We start from the raw sequence: 19,981 nt of genomic DNA on the forward strand, positions 1-19,981 counted from the left end.
ACACCCCAGAGCATCCTAACATTACTAAAAACAAAAGGCAGCCTCGCTGGTTTATGCCTGGTAGAATAGGAATGTTTTCCCTTGATGGTGGCAATCCACCAGGGTCTGTAGTCTGCTCTTTTGGCAATAGGGTGTTCCATAGGTAGGGACCCACAACAGAGGAAGCTGTTGCACATGTCACAACCCAGTGGGACAAGCTTAATAGTGAGACAAGGGCCCGGGATGGATGATATAGGAGAATGTGTCTCAAGAAACATGCCTGCCATGACATCATCATGCACTGCTATGACATCATCGCCAATGTGTTTCACAGTCATCAGCCAATGAAGCAGATTTAGCAGGAGACTGTTTTGTTGGCAGCCAAATTTCAGTCCCAATATGTCATTCTAGCCTCAGAGCTACATAGCATTGTTGTTAAGGAATCATAGAAAGGACCCAAGGGTCATCTAGTCCAGCCTCAGTGATGCAGGAATCAGCTGAAGCATCCAAGACAGATGGGTGGCCACCCAAGCTCTGCTTAAAAACCTCCACTGAAGGAGAGTCCACAACCACCCGAAGAGATCCATTCCACTGTCGAATAGCTCTTACTGACGGAAAGTTATTCTGGATGTTTAGTTCTTTCTTGTAACGTGAAGCCATTGGTTCGAGTCCTATCCTCCATCCAGACAGAATTCCCCTGTCCCTCATAATAGTAAAGGGTCCTATGAAAACCGAAACATATTAAAGAGCCTTCCTGGGTTTGTCTCTTCCCATTAATGGGAGCTTACCATATAGTTAAAGCCATGGTTTTCCCAGTAGTGTTGTATGGAAGTGAGAGCTGGACCATAAAGAAGGCTGATCGCTGAAGAATTGATGCTTTTGAATTATGGTGCTGGAGGAGACTCTTGAGAGTCCCGTGGACTGCTAGAAAGCTCAAACCTCTCCATTCTGAAGGAAATCAGCCCTAAGTTCTCACTGGAAGGACAGATTCTGAAGCTGAGGCTCCAATACTTTGGCCACCTCGTGAGAAGAGAAGACTCTCTGGAAAAGACCCTGATGTTGGGAAAGATTGAGGGCACAAGGAGAAGGGGACGACAGAGGATGAGGTGGTTGGACAGTGTTCTCGAAGCTACCAGCATGAGTTTGACCAAACTGTAGGAGGCAGTGGAAGACAGGAGTGCCTGGCGTGCTCTGGTCCATGGGGTCACGAAGAGTCGGACACGACTAAACGACTAAACAACAACATAAGACACTGTCCTCAACATAAGTTCTAACAAAAGACCAAGACTTTAGGTAATATAAGACGGATAAAAGTCCTTTAACAGGGGGAAGGGGGAGGGAAATAAAATGATTAAACAAACAAGCTCAAGCATCCACCAGTGTCTCTTGCTATGTTTTGAAAGATTGATGCCAAATGCGGGATTTATTGGAATTTGATCAGATAAAAATTTGAATGTTGTGGGAATGTCTTTGAACCCGTCGACTTGGCGGCCCCTTTGGTAGCCTTCACCACATCTTTATTTTATTAAGGTGCTTCTGTATTTAGAAATAAACCGCTGCTCCCATTTTTCTTTTTATGAATAGGCATCCTGAAAAGGCACCCCTGGCAGAGTAGGACAAGCGGTGGGGGGGGGGCAGTGGAGGGAGGAAGCAGAGCAGGGCACAAATCCTATCCGTTGTTTGGAGTGGTTGCAGCGAGATTGTTTTTATGGCAGTTTATTAGCTACAGACTATAAAACAATAACGTGTTCAAATGACTTCCTATGGAAACAGTGCCATGTTTTGGTAACACATCATAAAGCATCATGAGGAATGGAGCTGAAATTCTGGGTTTTATTACTACTGTTATCTGCGGCTTTAGCCTGCTTAGGTACCTGATAGGCTGCTGGAAGGGAGGAATGCAATGATACAGGGAAGGAGGAGGAGAGGGGGACACACATTGAGCTGCACTGGGCTTCCAGCGGCAGCTCGGACCCCAGGGGGGACATTATATTACAAGGAAGGACTTGAGGAGGCAAAAGGTTTAAGGCATTTTTCTGCTCTCAGTTACACTGGTGTGGGTTTCGGATCACCAGTACGGTTCCTTCAGATCCTGCTGAAATAAAGATGGGAAAAGATCGCACAGGAGGAGCATGGTTGCATGATGGGCTCCACAAAGAGCAGAATAAGGTGGAATAGTTTGGTGGGTGGGTGTTGTAGAATGGACTGTACCACTTCATGCTGGAAGTGGGTGGGGGCCATCTTTTTTTGGATTCTCCCCTGCACTAGCAGGGAATGGACTGGCTGGATTCAGTAGTGAGAGGTAAAAGGTAAAGGTAAAAGACCCCTGGACAGTTAAGTCCAGTCAAAGGCAACTATGGGATTGCGGCACTCATCTTGGCTTTCAGGCTGAGGGAGCCAGCGTTTGTCCACAGACAGCTTTCCTGGTCATGTGGCCAGCATGACTAAACCACAGCAGGACGCCATGACGGAAACCAGAGCGCACAGAAACACCATTTACCTTCCTGCCGCAGTGATACTTGTTTATCTACTTGCACTGGTGTGCTTTCAACTGCTAGGTTGGTAGGAGCTGGGACAGAGCAATGGGAGCTCACCCCGTGGTGGGGATTCAAACCGCCAACCTTCCGATCAGCAAGCCCAAGAGGCTCAGTGGTTTAGACAACAGTGCCAGCCACTGGTGGGGGGCACCAGCTGGGGAACCCACAAAGAAGAAGGCTCAGAGCCAGGGGATCAGTGATGGGTCGACGATGAGTGGTCAGAATCTGAAGAAGTAACAGGGTTTAGTGAGCAGGAAGAGGCTGTGGCAAAGGGCAATCCAGAATCAGAGGCAGAAGTGCAGGCTGGAGAGGAGGGCAGCCAAGAGGCAGAGAAGACGCAGGCTGCTGAACAGTAAGCCCTCTGGAGTAAGTTACCAGCTGAAATTAGACAGGCTATACGGGGGCCTTGCTTATTGACATCTGTCTAGAAATCCAGATTGCTGGTTGCACCCATTGATCATCTTAAGTGTTTGCTACCATTGCTCCTTAAGATATTGGTGTTAATGCAGCTGTGAGACTTTGCAGCTGTCCGCAGGATTCCTCTTGTGTAGCCTCACTTGTTTGTCACCAAAATGCTGATGACTAAGCTCTGTCTCTTGGCTTCATTCAGTCTTCCTGCAGCAAATGTATGTGACTTAGAGGAGAGCCAAGACAGGATTGTGCAAGAGCCATTCCACACCAGGCTTTATATTGGGCATAAAATCTAGCATCAAATTATCACCCTAGTTTATTTATTAATTCTCATGTTGGGATGCGATGGCACTGAATGCTGACCTCCAAATATTGGAAGAGGTGTGTCAAACAAAACAAAAAAGAGGGCTTGCTCTGGTTTAGTGGCTTTGCCTTCTATGGCTTGATGTTTTAATAAAACCTACCACGCCTCAGGCGAGCTACAGCTAAATGCTCGTGCCTTTTTTTGCCGAGGTTTATTTGTTTTGCTTTGCATGACATCTTCGTTCCTGACAATCTCGACATCTCCCTCAACTTCAGGAAATTGCACCGAGCATTTCGGCATTTTCCTGGGGAGAAACTTTGTTTGTCTGTTTTTTGCTTGACGGTACTGAGACCGCTTTGTGCTGAACTGTAAAGTGAAGAAGACAGAAACAAGGGTGAGTTGTTGGGACGCCTTCCCAGCTTTGTAGACGTTATTTTGCTCCGCTAGCTAGATCAGAGGTAGCAGCCAACCAATGTGGTGGCCTCCAGATGTTACTGAACTACATCTCCCATCATCCCTGACCATGGGCCATGCAGGCAAAGGATGATGGGAGTTGGGGTCCAGCAACAACATCTGGAGGGCATAATATTGCCTACGCCAAAGCCAGATGGTTAGTGACTTCTTTGCAATGTATTCCCACAATCGATAACTCATTCCATTACCATGAGATTATCCTGCGACATGATTAAGGAAAATGTTTTGCATGGATCTCCACTTGTTGGTGGTACCAGATTATGGAGGTTAGTGAGAAATAACCTAGTCCACATGGAAGAACACTGATGTCATGTGGTATTTATTTGATCAGTTTCAGCAAATTTATACAGTACAGTGGAACCTCTACTCATGTACAGAATCCATTCCGGAGGTCCGTTTGTGAGTCGATCCGGGTCGCTGGTAGAAGCGCCGTTCTGCCCGTGTGCAGACGGTGGCAGCCGCTTCTGAGCATGTGCAGATGGCAGAAGCTGCTTCTGCACGTGTGCGAATCGCGGCAAACCCGGTATTTACTTCCAGGTTTGCTGCGGTCACGAGTCGAATTGTTCATGAGTAGGGGCGGTGGTAAGTCAAGGTTCTACTGTTTCTAAACGGTGTACAATGAAGATACAAAAAAGATGCAAATGATAAAATATGTTAAAATGTACTGTTAAACCAGGAAAGCTTACTTCAAATGCCTGTTGAAATCTTTAAAAGTCTTCATCAGACACCTGGTGTTCAAAAGGAAGGGGACCTGTCCAGAGGCACCAGCTTCTCAGGATGACTGAGGGGGTCCTGATATCATGCATGGAGGCAGGAGGTGGAACCAAAAGCCCTCTGAACAATGTGGGGCCCAAAGTGCCTCAGCCCCCAGGAACTAGCACCTACGGTAGAGCTTTTCAAACTGTGTGTTGCGCAACACGTTAGTATGTCAGCTGCAGTGTGTAGGTATGCCGCACAAATGCTCCCCGCACTCCTCCTGGGGCTGGAAAGGGTTCGTTTCACTTCCGGTTTGCTAGTAAAACTGAATTACTGTGTCATGAAATGTTGCAAAACTGAATTACTGTGTTGCAAAATGATGCCTGTCCAAAAAGTGTCACCAGCTTGAAAAGTTTGGAAAGCACTGACCTACAGACCTGTGTGATCTCAGCCGGGAGAGAAATCCAGAGAATTAGGCCCACAAATCTGAATACACAGTTTCTGGTGGATGCGAGCCGTGCATCTGACCCACGAGAGACTACTAACAGTGACTCCCCTGAATATCTCAGTGATCAGGCAGGGATATAAGGCACCAAACAGGCCTTATGATGTCCTGGACCCAAGATTTGACCTTGAACTTGGCCTGGTAATGTATGAGCAGCCCATATGATTGTGTTACTGTTGTGCTATGGTTGTTGAAGTACCACTTCCTACATTTTCTGCTACACAGGTAGTTGTCATATGTAAGGATACAGCCTTGCAGTTGCAAACCGTCCTCATTCTTTATTGCTCTCCACACTTTCCATATACCTGCTCCTTAAACACACTCTCTGGCAATATTGAGAGTAATCATTTCCAACGTAGGCTTAAATTAGACAGTGTAGTGTTGTAGCCAGCAATGAAAATGGGATGTTGTTGGCAAATGTGGCTCTTTGATCAGACTGTCCGCTCCAGGAAAAAGACTGACACAGAGCAGTTCTGTATACGCGGTGTTACCCTTGCAGATAGGAGGTGTATTGTTCATAACAGTCAGCATTAAGAGCTGGCAGTGAAAAGATGGGGCACCCAAAGAAAGAAACGAGCTGTGGATGGGGACAGGAAACCCACCAGCCCATTGTAGTTTGTCAACAGATCCCTGCACACATTGAAAACTATTTCTCACAGTCATGAGGGCTAGTAACATTCAATTTTTAAAAACATGTCTGATTTTTACTATTGTTCAACATGGGTGCAGAGGATGGAAGCAACCCTGTTGTGACTGTGTGAACTAATGTGGCTGCTACACCCACCCAAGCCGTAATTGGGTTTGGTCTGTGTCTGCAGCATGTACTCTTTATTTGCAAACTTGCATGATGAACGTGCTTGGCAATTTCTCAGGAAGCGGATCACAGAACTATAGGCTTTAAAACATTTGGCAAGTCATATGTACCTTTTGTATTTTGGCAAGAACTCTGCACCTCGTACAATAGTTTATAAGGACCACATTCTGCTCTCAATTATTGCCAGATCCAAACCTCGTTGAAGCCAAGGGAAAGACCCCTGTTGGCTTCCGTGGCTGCAATGCCATTCCCCTTTGCAATCGCACACCATTACGCAAGGCTGGCCGACAGAAGAGCAGGACGTGGAGGGTTTGGCAGGTAAGCCTGCTTGCCTAAAAAGGCCTGCTTGAACCCCGGTTGAATGACGTCTGTGCAAAATGTGCTGGAGCGGCTTTGCAGTAAGCGATGGACAACCTGAGTCACTTTCCCAGAAGAGAGAAGCAAACACATAGGATTAGTTGACACCAGAGCTGAAAACTCAAGTTTCCCCCCTTCCTTCCATGAAACATAAATGGTTCTCTCCCACCCCCGCTTTATCTTCACAACAGCTGGGATAGTTTGGGTGGTGGAGCATGAGACTCTTGATCTCAGGGTCATGGTTCATGTCCCACGTTGGACAAAGGATTCCTGCATTGCATGGGGGTTGCACTAGATGGTCCCTTCCAACTCAACACTTCCATGATTCTAACCTTCTGAGGCAGGTTAGGCTGAGAGATAGAGACTGGCCCAAGGTCATCCAATGGGCTTCAGGGCTGAGGGGGCAGCTGAACCGGGATCTGCTCCCATCATAGTCCAGTGCTCCAGCCACCGCAATGCGGGTGTGGCATGGACCAGCCTTTAGCAATTAAGATGGTAGATGAAGATACTAGCAAGTTAAATTTACCAATTTCGTTTTGAACACGTTTTCCCCACCCCTGTGCGTATAAAATCTGTTTATGTGTTTATGGTGTGGCCGATGTAACTTAGAAGTCAACTTGTAGTTTAAAGTTGCATTCATGTCTGTTTATCGATGGCGCTGGGTTCAGAAGGGCATTTTTGCTCACGTTGGTGACCTTAAAGAATGTACAGTCGATCTCTGTATTCTCATCATACACTGCTCACAAATACAGTGGTACCTCGGGTTAAGTACTTAATTCGTTCCAGAGGTCCATTCTTAACTTGAAACTGTTCTTAACCTGAAGCGCCATTTTAGCTAATGGGGCCTCCTGCTGCCACCGCGCCGCCAGAGCACGATTTCTGTTCTTATCCTGAAGCACAGTTCTTAACCTGAAGCACTATTTCTGGGTTAGCGGAGTCTGTAACCTGAAGCGTATGTAACCTGAAGCGTATGTAACCCGAGGTACCACTGTAGTCAGTTATATAACCAAGTAAGCATCACCTTGGGCTAGTCACACTTCTCTGAAGTCTCTCAGCCTCACTCACCTCACAGAGTGATTTTGGTGGGGGAGGAAGGGAAAGGAGATTGTTAGCCGCTTTGAGATTCCTTAAGGGGAGTGAAAGGCGGGATATCAAGTCCAAAGTCCTCCTCCTCCTCCTCTTCTTCTACAGAATAGGTTTTGGAGGTTTGCATGAGGTCATCATTTTGTACTTTGGGTGTGAGACAGAGGGAGGGGTGGTGGTACCCATAATGGCGCTTGTGGGTAGGGGGCACTAAGGTGGGGACGCTATGTGGGGAGACTCAGATGCCTACAGGCCATCCCATTAGGCAGGTACCTTGTGGAATGGCTGCTGTGCTATCTGGCCTGCTAGTCTTCTATTGGTTCACAATGAAGTCTCACGCATCCACCTTTTGATTGTAGATGAAGGAGGCAACTTGGCATGTATTACTGAGATCTAGATGGAACTGATCTAACCCAGCTTTGCCCACATAGGTACTTGGCGCAGCACCAGTTTGTCGCCCTTCCTTTGTTCAGCTTTAAAGTACAGTGGTACCTTGGGTTAAGAATTTAATTCGTTCTGGAGGTCCGTTCTTAAGCTGAAACTGTTCTTAACCTGAGGTACCACTTTAGCTAATGGGGCCTCCTGCTGCCGCCGTGCCGCCGCTGCGCGATTTCTGTTCTCACCCTGAAGCAAAGTTCTTAACCCGAGGTACTATTTCTGGGTTAGCAGAGTCTGTAACCTGAAGCGTCTGTAACCCAAGATACCACTGTATCTTATTTTGGTATTGCAGTTGTAGCTCATTATACTTCCCTTGCCACATAAGACAGTAAATTTGCATGCATGGATGTTGCACTTTCCCCTGCAAGTTAAAACATGTCAATGCGACACTGGCAGCGCAGGTAAGGATTGCCAGTTTTACAAGCAAAAGCACTGGGCAAGTTGGGATGTCACAACAAACCACGGTTTATCTTGACAAGAGCGAGCAGCTGTGGGCCTTGGCTTGGTGTGTTCTGTTCCCCACCTCCTCTTCCAATGCAGTCATGAGGCAGAGGTGGGAAGGTCTTCCTTCCTTTTTAGATTTCATTTTGCCTGAATCCAACAAACTGTGGTTTGAAATTGGCTTGTTTTAACAAGCCACGGTTAAAATTAGGGTTTGGACAGCACACGAAAGTGTGGTTAATTTTTTTAAAAAAGAAAGTTAGAGACCCCGACTCACTTTGTCTCTTTCCCATCAGTGTGCTGTAATGGCTAGCTACGGTTTGGGAGTTGTTGTTGTTTAGTCGTTTAGTCGTATCCGACTCTTTGTGACCCCATGGACCAGAGCACGCCAGGCACTTCTGTCTTCCACTGCCTCCCACAGTTTGGTCAAACTCATGCTGGTAGATTCGAGAACACTGTCCAACCATCTCGTCCTCTGTCGTCCCCTTCTCCTTGTGCCCTCCATCTTTCCCAACATCAGGGTCTTTTCCAGGGAGTCTTCTCTTCTCATGAGGTGGCCAAAGTATTGGAGCCTCAGCTTCACGATCTGTCCTTCCGGTGAGCACTCAGGGCTGATTCCCTTCAGAATGGAGAGGTTTGATCTTGCAGTCCATGGGACTCTCAAGAGTCTCCTCCAGCACCATAATTCAAAAGCATCCATTCTTTGGCGATCAGCCTTCTTTATGGTCCAGCTCTCACTTCCATACATCACTACTGGGAAAACCATAGCTTTAGCTATATGAACCTTTGTTGGCAAGGTGATGTCTGCTTTTTAGGATGCTGTCTAGGTTTGGGAGACTAGGATCTAAATCGCCACTTGGTGACCTTGGGCTAGTCACTTCCTCGCAACCTGGCCTACTTCACAGGCTTGTTGTAGGGATTAAATGAGAAGGTGGGGAACCATGTATGCCTTGAGTTCCTTGGAGAAAAAGATGGTATGTAAATGAATGAACCATGGTTCAAACTGTTAGTACTATTTGCCTTAGCTGATCACTGGACAGGGGAGCATCTAGCCCATGAAAGGCATTTCCCAAGCCCTGTGCATTGCAAGCCTGGCACCTTGGCAGTCACCTGGGGCACCTGCCACTAAATCTGGCTCTGGGCAGTGGAAAATGGTGTCTGGGCACAGATGCTGGTACACTGTTAAAGCTAAGCAGGTCATGTCTTAATGATGGACATTCTGCTAGTAAATAAATCAGTGAAAGCAAGGCTAGCATTTTTATTTTCCAAGATCTTTTTGAATCACGTTATCCTATGGAGAATTTTATATGCTTTTTTGAAAAGCTAACACACCCTGGGTTATATCAGAAATACGTAAAGCAGGTCAACACAAGTAAAAGAGGATGTAGTCTGGGTTCGAAATGTGCTTTTATTTTCCTCCAGTGTCCCGGCAATGATGAAATTCTAACTCACTTTGCTGTGGTTTGTAGTAACTTCTGGCTTTGAAAGCCTGGATCTCAGTTCTGTTACCTCTTTGTAATGCGCAGAGAGATCGAGCCAGGAGGGAAACAGCTCTGGGATGAGCAAAGAATCTTGGAGCCATGAGTTAAAGCTACTCTGATCTTTAAAACCCTAACCATCCTGCCATATTCATTTGCAACACAGGAACATACGCAGCAGCCCAGATGAAAAGCAGGATGACACCAGGTCTGGTTGCAACATCAAAATTTGCAGGCTGAATGTTGGAATCCAATTTCATGCTATATATTTATATTCATATCTGCTGTATGTGATTGTTTGTAACCTGTTGGGTACAGCAATTATTTTCTGTAGTATTCTGTACCATTGCCATCTTGTTTTGAACTAGTTTTGAGCTAGTTTTTCTTCTCAGTGAAATCTTGAAAGCCCATAACCAACAGAATGCATCTTGTCTTTTCTCGTTTGCAGGTTCTGAAAACCAAAGATCTAACATCACCTATGCAGCGCTACATTGATAGCAAGGTAGTTAAAACCAGAGCTGAAGGCGAGTGGCTATCTTTCGACGTAACTGATGCAGTACACGAGTGGCTCCACCACCGAGGTGACCATATCCTAAGCCTTTGATCATTTAGAGCCTGCCTGTGCTAAATCTAAATAGTTTTAGGTCTGCACTGGATCTAAAGGCAATTTCCTCTTCCTCCCCTTGTGTTTTGCAGACAGGAATCTTGGATTTAAGATAAGTTTACACTGTCCATGTTGCACATTCGTGCCTTCAAATAATTATATCATCCCAAATAAAAGTGAAGAGCTAGAGGCAAGATTTGCAGGTAATGACAAACCATAAAAATTAAAAATGTTATGTGATAAGTAAGAGGAGTTTTTACAGTACATGGAAAATACAAAAACCCAGTTCATTGAAAAGATTGAGCTGTGTGTGTTTATTTTGTGCGTGTGTGTCTTCGTGTGTGTAGAAAGAGTGATCTTGGTCTCCTTCCTGAAAGAAAGCTCACCACATTTCTCTAGTGTAGCTAAGAGGGAATGCTTATGGTAACACCAAAGTTTATTGAAGCCAAATATTGTTTGGATGATAACTGGGATTCCCCATAAGCGGGATGCAAAACCCTGACTGGCTCCACACCCAAATCCAAGTGGATTCGTCAACTGAATCAAGTGGGAGCAAGTGGGTCATGGTTATTGAGTACTAGCAAATGAGAACAAAGGAAACATTTGTGGATATATTTTTTTTTTAAAAAAACTGCAATCCACAAGAGTGTTTTAGGTCGGAATACATTGGAATTAAAAATCCATCTTGCAACAATAAAGGAACCCATAAATTGATTTAACAGAAAATTACAACAAAATTGAGAGGAATCAAATTCAGTGATAATTTAAATTGCCTGAGAAAGAAGGTGAAGGGTCCCCATTCCATTGTCCATCTTATATCAAACCCTCACCCCCCGAGTTTGCTGCTTTTGCTTGTAGTTTAATTTACGGTAATTTAATTTAATTTAATTTAATTTACTCAAATACAGTAATGGGATCTGGAAGGTTGAGTGTGTGTTTGTGTACAGAGATTGGGTTGTTGTTTTTCCTTTAGTGATGATACCTGGGTGGTTTTCAGTATTCTGTCAAAATTTATTTCCTGTTATCTTCTAGTGCAATCTAACCCCATACAAATCAATGAGTCAGACTTTTGTTTTCAGCCTTTAGACTGCAGTCCTAAGCATACATATTAGGGTATAAGTCCTATTGTGCTCAGTGGGACTTGATTCTAAGTAAGCATGCTTAGGATTGGACTGCACAGCATTTTTAGCTTAGATTAGTAGAGTGTATCAGAAGCGTAGAGTTAATATTTGAGTTAAATAAATATCTAAATGTATGTTGTACTGAAATAACTGTGAAAGAAAAAAACTTTAATATATTGTATTACAACTGACTAAATGACTAATCATGAATGCAGATGAAGTTTATGATATAGTTCATCTCCTGGCATTGTTATGTGCTGAAATTGCATTTTATTTTATTTTACCTGATTGAGGGCAGAATACATGTTCAGTTTGGATACTTCTCCAAACCACAGCTTGACAGATTAGGAACACAGCCTCCATCTTCTGTTGTACACCAGTTCCAACTTCCATTTCTGGGTTATTCTAACCATAATTTTTCCATGATATCCTATGCCGAACCATGATTAGTGCTGACCCTCAAAGCATGGTTTACAAACACATTTCAAATCATGGTTTGGGGCTCAGCATTAACCGTAGTTTCTACAACCCAGATGTCATACTATAGTAAAATAAAGATGAGTGTTGGTGTGTGATGAAGGAAGGCAGTGCTATAGAACTTCCCGAACAAAGGTTTGGAAGATTGTCTCAAAGGAGCCACAGCAATCAACATAATGAGAACTTCCTATGAAATCTACATATGCATATCAGCATGCAATAAATGCTCCCACCCAATGCCAGTGCCCTCTGATTTTTTTCTTTCTGTGGTTCGAGTTTCTTGTTAAAAGTTGGTTTATATAATTTGTTCCAGAAGAGCAGCACAATATTTATTACCAAAATGTATTTTTTAAAGGTATTGATGACTACTACACATATCCCAGTGGTGAGAAATCTTTAAAGCCCAGTAGGAAAAAAAACAGTGGGAAGACCCCACATCTTCTGCTAATGTTATTGCCCTCCTACAGAGTTGAGTCGCAACAGTCCAGTCGGCGGAGGAAGCGTGCTCTAGATGCTGCCTATTGTTTTAGGTAATTATGGATTGAGGCGTTGTCTCTGCCTGTCTGCCTGCATGCGTAGAAATAGGTTAACATTCATAGAATATAAATTTGTTGTTGTTGTTTAGTTGTTTAGTCGTGTCCAACTCTTCGTGACCCCATGGACCAGAGCACGCCAGGCACTTCTGTCTTCCACTGCCTCCCTCAGTTTGGTCAAACTCATGCTGGTAGCTTCGAGAACACTATCCAACCATCTCGTCCTCTGTCGTCCCCTTCTCCTTGTGCCCTCCATCTTTCCCAACATCAGGGTCTTTTCCAGGGAGTCTTCTCTTCTCATGAGGTGGCCAAAGTATTGGAGCCTCAGCTTCAGGATCTGTCCTTCCAGTGAGCACTCAGGGCTGATTTCCTTAAGAATGGATAGGTTTGATCTTCTTGCAGTCCATGGGACTCTCAAGAGTCTCCTCCAGCACCATAATTCAAATAAATATAAATAAATGCAGAATATAAATACAGCCCCATAATTCCCTGATTCTATTTTTTTAAAATGCCTCTTGCTAGGTATGAAGAAAGAGCAGTAGTTGAACACCTGAGTTCTTATAGTATCTTTACAACTGATTTAATGTAACAAAATTCGAATTTTCTTCCCAGTAAATTCCTTTATCTCCTACTGGCCTTAGTTGCAATGAAAGGACCACATTTACTTCGCACTACCCCACCCCCCGCAGAAAACAAAAAACCCATGCACATTGTGGCCAAGTTTAGATGTACAGTGGAACCTCAGTCTTTGAACGTAATCCGTTCCGGAAGATTGTTCACCTTCTGAAACGTTCGAAAACCGAGAATCAATGGATGGTCAGTAAAATCCATTGAAAAAATCAAAAGACACGTAGCAGAAGCTGTACGACTTCCGAAGCACATTCAAAAATGGAAACAATTACTTCCAGGTTTTCAGTGTTCGGGTTCCAAATCGTTCAGCTTCTGAGACACTCGGAAACTGAAGTTCCACTGTAGCAGGAAACAGTATTTCCTGGCAATATGGAATAACCTGTGATGAGCTTTGGGCTTGCATATACATTTCTATCTCTCTTCTACTCCTGGTTTGCTCTTATAGCCCAGGAACTGGAACAACAGTTTGAACCTGATGTGTTGTCACTAACCATAAGTTAAATAAACCATCGTTCCCTGAGTTCTGGTGTCATGGGAAACAAGTTAAGCTAGCCCACATCCTATGCTTAGGAGAAAGTCCCATTGAGTTTGTGAGATTTTCTTTTTTAATATAGTGCACAGGAAGGCGCTGCAGTATGCCAAGAGAGAACCCCCTGGTGTGCCCCTAAAACTTAAGTGAATAAAAAAAATGAAAGTCTCCTGTAATTCCCTCCGCAGAGCAGGCTGCCCACTGTATCGCTGAATGATTTGCTGTTCTAGTCTTGCTCTCCACCGATCAGCCTCCATTGGAGATGAATAATGCTGTCACGTTTCTGTATTGCGTTTGTTTGAATCATCCATTCACCCCTGATGGAAAGAGTAGGGATTTTAGAAGGCATTGATTTCCGTTCCGACCCATGTTCATCGCACACAGCCCTGTTTCTGTTCTCCTGCAGTTCAGTTTCTGATGTAAAGTCATCTCTTTGCCTGCTGTGGTGGGACTTTATGGAATTAATTATGCAAATAATTAATCGCTGGATTGATTACTGGCCCAGACAAATAAGCAGACGTTGGCCATTTCTGCTCCTGTTTCAATTGCCATGAGATTGCCTCAACATCCCTGGCAGCGAGATAGATTGGAATCAACTGTTGTTGGAGATGTACCCAGAGGAATGACTCATGCAGAAACACCATTGGGCAAGTTTCAGATGAACTGCCTCATGTATTAAAAGTGGGCATGAGAAAGCCGTGGAGTCACCACAGGCTAGCTGTGGGGGCCAGTGATACTTCCATCAGCCATGGCCCATGTGAAAAGGACCCTACTTGCATATCGAAATACGCATATAGAACTCATTCGACCAAGGAGAGGATCCTGGTTGGTCCAGAGTCCTCTCCCAGCCCTCTGGTTTCATGTAGGAGTTCTGCGGGGGCCTTTTCTCACATTTACTGAACAGGTAGCCAACTGGAAGTTACAGGGATGGCCAACGTGCTCCCTTTTCTCATGCTTTTATCTATTTCATTAACAAAATTTATATACCACTTTCCCAACAGAAGACCTAGAAGTGACTTATACTGGACAATATAAAATATTTGTTAACAGATACTAATAAAAGTGTTTAAAATATGCAAGGGGGTTATTACTGCTACCGCAGGGATAGCAAACATGGCACCCTCAGATGTTGTTGGACTCTATCTCCCATCATCCCTGACCACTGGACAGGCTTGGTCCAACAAGATCTGGAGAGCGCTACATTGTATGTTTCTTACTATTTTGAAAGTAAATGTTTCTCGATCTAAAAATGAAGTGTACCCCTAATTCAGAAAAAAGCATCCATTTTGAGAATCATAGTATTGTAAAGTTGGAAGGGATCCCAAGGGTCGTGTGATCTAACCTCCTGCAATGCAGGAATCTCAACGAAAGCATCCACCCAAGTTTGATGGAGCACTGCATAGGGCTTACAAAGAATCTCTGTTTAGAGTTGCATTGAGCTCAGCTTCTTGCTCCCCAGCCCAGTTTGGGTGGCTGTGACTGTAATAATATGCTTGTCTGCAATTGCATTTTCAGGAACGTGCAAGACAACTGCTGCCTGCGCCCATTTTATATTGACTTCAAGAGAGATCTGGGATGGAAATGGATACATGAACCTAAAGGATACCATGCAAATTTCTGTGCAGGAGCTTGTCCTTATTTATGGAGCTCAGATACTCAGCATAGTAGAGTAAGTCTCTTCCTTTGCGGGGTGGGGGTTAGATTTGTTTCCTGATAGAATATTAACAATATATTGGGTGGGGGTGGGTGCAGAAAAGCAGGATTTTTGATAACAAAAATAAGTTTTTCTTTGTCCTCCCCCTGCAAAAAACCCCTGACAGCTAGTGCGTTATACTAGTGTATTATTGACACAATACATTTCCAATACAATAAAATTTGGCGCTGCCAAAGTCTTTTAAAAATAACTGGTGCAACATGTCTAGTCTGCACACCAACTGAACATATTTCAAACAGGTCTGCCTTAACACCTTGTATTTTTAAGACCAGTTGCACAGCACACTCTCTGGCAGAATATCCTCCATCTCCCATCACGTGGCCAGGGATTATGGGAATTAGAGTCTGGGAACATCTGGAGGGCCACCGGTTCCCCATCCATGCCCTAAAACAGTCAGTGCCCAAGCAGGGCCAGGGCGATTTCATTCCAACCTCAGTGCTTTCTCCCTGCGGAAGCAGATGTCTGAGGAGTAGCGGCAACAGTTTCCTGGGCCTATCCTGTTCTAAAATCAGTTTAGGCCCTTCTGTAGGCCAGGTTTTGATCTTCCACACAGCCCTAATGCACTGACTCCACCCATGGAAGTCATTCTAGGGCAGGCCTGCACAACACATGGGACTTCTATGTTGCGCAGGCCTGTTCTAGGGAAAGGAATTCTCCTGGGCGGCTGTGATCAGGATTGGGTGTGTTCCATGTGCTGGCTTGTGAAAACCCAGCACAGAATCTAGGGTCTGGCACACACTTTGGCATCCTGAAAATCCTGGCTTTCGTCGCTAACACAAAAGCCAGCTTCTCTTGGTTGCAGAGAGAAAGCTTGAAAGATTTGGGGCAGCGCCTGCTTATTTGAAGAGCTAAGGAAAGGTTGGGAAGGGTGGCTCTCCGTCTGCCCTTTATAATTCCTCTGCCCCCAATTCTACACCTATAACCTATAACCCCCTTGCCATTTTTCCTCTGCTCTGTCCCAGTGCCACCTCTCCATCCTATTCCAGTGCCATCCTAGTCTCCTTTTTAAATGGAAACAGTCTTAATTCACTGTAAGCCCAGGTTTCAAGAGATCAAAATCCTCACAGGACGCTGCCTCATCCAGAGTCAGACCATTGGTCCATCTATCTCAGAGTGGGGAACCTTTTATGGCCAGATACCTCTGGGTGATGGAACCTAGCACCTTCTGCAGAGCACATGCTCTGTCCCTGAACTGCTCCCCTTTCTAAACTGAAAGACGGTATACGTGATTGTGGAATTCACTGTTAATGGAGGTTAGAACTCTCAGTGGCTACGCGTCACAGTGGCTATATGCTGCTTTTAGTATACTACTCTTTTCCAAGCACAATTCAAAGTGTTGGTGCTGACCCTAAATGGCCTTGGCCCAGTATACCTGAAGGAGCGTCTCTACCCCCATCGTTCTACCCAGACACTGAGGTCCAGTGCCGAGGGCCTTCTGGCGGTTCCCTCACTGAGAGAAGCCAAGTTACAGGGAACCAGGCAGAGGACCTTCTCGATAGTGGCACCCGCCCTGTGGAACGCCCTCCCACCAGATGTCAAAGAGAAGAACAACTACCAGACTTTTAGAAGACATCTGAAGGCAGCCCCGTTTAGGGAAGCTTTTAATGTTTAACAGGCCACTGTATTTTAATACTTTGTTGGAAGCCGCCCAGAGTGGCTGTGGAAACCCAGCCAGATGGGTGGGGTATAAATAAATTATTATTATTATTATTATTATTATTATTATTATTATTATTATTACATTAAAAGCTGTTGGATGGCAGCTATAGGAGAGGTCAGTTGGTCCCGTGTCTTGCCTGTGGTCTTCCCAGAAGCATAGTGGTTGTCCACTATGAATGAATGTGAATCAATTAATTACGGTCCACTATGGAAACAGGATCCTGAGCTGATAAGCCTTTGGTCTGATCCAGCGTCCCAGTTCTTCACGTTTGCAAAACAAAGCTGAAATCCATGGAACCTATGAAATGTGTTGCTGAGCATCTGGAGGAAATGCCTTCATCTCTCTTTCCTCTCTTTCCAGGTTCTCAGCTTGTATAACACTATCAACCCAGAAGCCTCTGCATCTCCATGCTGTGTATCCCAAGATTTGGAGCCCCTCACCATCTTGTATTACATTGGAAAAACGCCCAAAATCGAACAACTTTCTAACATGATCGTAAAGTCTTGCAAATGCAGCTAAGGGATATTCTGAAGCAGCACAGCAAGTGCATTGGAAAAGAAAGGAAGAAAACAAAACATAAGAAGAAGAAATGTAAAGAACACATAGGGTCAAGCAGTGATTTAAAAAAAAAAAAACAAAGGAGAAAAAAAGTGGTACTAGTCCAAATCGTTTGAGAGTTTGTTTCATTGTTTTGCGTTTTGTTTTCAAAAAAAAAAAAAAAACCACACACCATCATCTGAAGCAAAAACCGTGAAGGCCTTATCCTACATTTCAACTACTTGGTTAGTGAGATAGACAAGAAGGAATTTTCTTTTTTTAAAAAAAAGAAAAGCAAAAAAAAAATACTAACAAGAAAGAAAAGAAAATGAAAAAAAAAACCTTTTAAAAAAATAAACACTGGAAGAATTTGATAGAGTTCTTATGTGAAAGGAAAAAAACAGGAAAAATATCCCATTCAGTGGAGTTGCTGTATCTGTTCCGTGGCTTACTTGACCTCCGTGTTATGCCATAGATGCTCTACCCATTCCCTGTAGTTCTTAGGAATTAACAGCGCATTATTTATTTTTGTGTTATATGATCAAATGAGGGAGCATGTCATTACCATTGGGGAGGGGTGGGGGGAACGAGGGAGCAAAAAACAAACAAAAAACGAGCAGACCAAATAAACTGCAAGAAACCTGGTTTCACTCCTTAGAAACCTGAGCTCAAAAAAAGAGATTTTTTTAAAAAAATAAATCCTGCAAACCATGATTTGTTTAGCTCAGTTAAAACAGTCGTTCGCTATTTTTCAGGAAATCTGCCTTAAAAAGAAAAAGACACATACACCGTTGTTTTTCTTGCCGAGAGCCTATGCAAAGCCTCGCACCATTTGTTTTTATACTGAAAACCTTAACAATAAAGGACATTTTTGTTTCAGTCTCAAAGACAAGTCTATTAAGATTCTTTTAAACATGTAAACATACCACCACCAGTGACTGTAAATGAACTAAACCGTCAGTTTAGTAAACCAGTGAAATATTTAACATGTACTGGTCTAATCTTCAGACCCTAATACGTTGCTGTATAGCTATTGCATTGGGATTGTTTGTCTGTTTTATTTGTGTGCGCGCGGGATTTTCTTTTGTTTTTTTGTTTTGTTTTGTATATGTAACCGTACCTATAGTATTACAATAGGTGGGTAGTAAGAAGCCAGCTTAATTGGAAACATATCTGTAGATCTCTATTGTAAACTATTAAAAAATTAAGTACTTTATGTGTAACGTGTAAATTTTCAACATATTTTTGTACTCTGTTAATTCTGTCAACTCTGAAGAGTTTGAACTTAGGGGCTCTTGTTGATCACTTGGAATTGTGTGTTTCCCTCTAGCTGGCCAGTATGAGTGAAGCCCCTGATTTTTTTGTCCCCCCCCCAACTTGCACTACAAATACATGTTTTGTAATATTTGCTATACATGAGCTTTGTATGTTGTTTTTCATCCTGACGATATAAGCTACCTGACTCCAATTTCGTTCTGTTTCAGAAGAAGAAAATAAGGTACAGTAAAAGCAAAGCAAACAAAAGGCAAGGCAAACTCCCATCCCCACCCCCTAGTCATACATTTGAAAATGGGAGGCTTCAAAATGCTGAAGTTTAAAATCTCTGTTTGGGTGCTGGAGCAGAAGGCAACTTTCTGTTTTTTTCCCCAGATGGCAAGGACAACACAGAAGTAAAGATTTCTGCACCTCTGGACTTATCATTGATCTGCTTGTATAAGCCATTCCTTGGCCTGATCAAGTTGTAGTCACCCATAGTTTGTCAAAGGGCACATCCTGCCACTTCAGATTAGCGCTGCGGTGGTGCTGGGGGTCCGCATGAGACCATGTATATGCATCAGCAATATGCAGGGGAAAGGCCACTTACACGTGCAGCCTCACTTCTTCCACGTAGGGGGATTGGTAACGGGGTATCGAAGTCAGTTCAGCCGCAGTCAAAATGAAAAGAGGAAAGTCACACGCTACACCCCCATTCTGATATATAGCAGGCGCAGGGGTTTGGATCTTGGCTCTGCTGTAGCACCCACTGGGTGACCTTGCGCTAGTCGCCTTTTCTCAGCCTAGCCTTCCTCACAGGGTGGTTGCAAGGATATAACCGGCATGTGTGCCGCCTTGAGCTCCTGGGAGGAAAAAGCATTCTGTTTTGCAGTCCCAGACAGTCCTGTATTTGAAGGGCTGCTGGAATAGGCTTCTGTTTGAAGGAGTCCTCTGTTGCACTTGTCCAGGCCAAGCTTGGCTTAAAGATAAATACAGGAAGGAAGACTCAGGGCCATAAAGATGCCCAGTAACTGTTAGCAGCTGAGTGCAGGGTTCTACACATTGGCGATATGTATTGCATGTCTATTTAAATTAGAAATTATTTCCAAAATATGCATCGCGACATAAATTAACACATGCAAAGTCCATGCAAATGTCTTGTCTTTTTTTGTGATGTGTGGGTTAAACCACAAAGCCTAGGACTTGCTGATCAGAAGGTCAGCGGTTCGAATCCCTGCGACAGGGTGAGGTCCAGTTGCGCGGTAACAGCTCCTGCCAACCTAGCAGTTCGAAAGCACGTCAAAGTGCAAGTAGATAAATAGGTACCACTCCGGCAGGAAGGTAAACGGCGTTTCCGTGCGCTGCTCTGGTTCGCCAGAAGCGGCTTAGTCATGCTGGCCAGCTC

The 19,981-nt window shown here is 44.2% G+C and overlaps 1 protein-coding gene across 1 annotated transcript in view; it reads left to right on the forward strand.

Annotated features, from left to right (window-relative positions):
* The window catches only part of TGFB2 (transforming growth factor beta 2), an 81,846-nt gene extending 63,841 nt beyond the window's left edge, over positions 1–18,005 (forward strand). Inside the window, exons 3-7 of the mRNA XM_082217791.1 lie at positions 9,966–10,098; positions 10,214–10,324; positions 12,075–12,249; positions 14,927–15,080; positions 17,146–18,005. Coding sequence (XP_082073917.1) covers positions 9,966–10,098; positions 10,214–10,324; positions 12,075–12,249; positions 14,927–15,080; positions 17,146–17,304 — 732 coding nt within the window. The 3' untranslated portion in view covers positions 17,305–18,005. The remainder of the gene's footprint in view (positions 1–9,965; positions 10,099–10,213; positions 10,325–12,074; positions 12,250–14,926; positions 15,081–17,145) is intronic.
* The last annotated feature ends 1,976 nt before the right edge of the window (positions 18,006–19,981 follow it).

Source organism: Podarcis vaucheri (genome assembly GCF_965113315.1).
Source record: "Podarcis vaucheri genome assembly, chromosome: 3".
In the NCBI taxonomy this organism is placed as follows: domain Eukaryota; kingdom Metazoa; phylum Chordata; class Lepidosauria; order Squamata; family Lacertidae; genus Podarcis; species Podarcis vaucheri.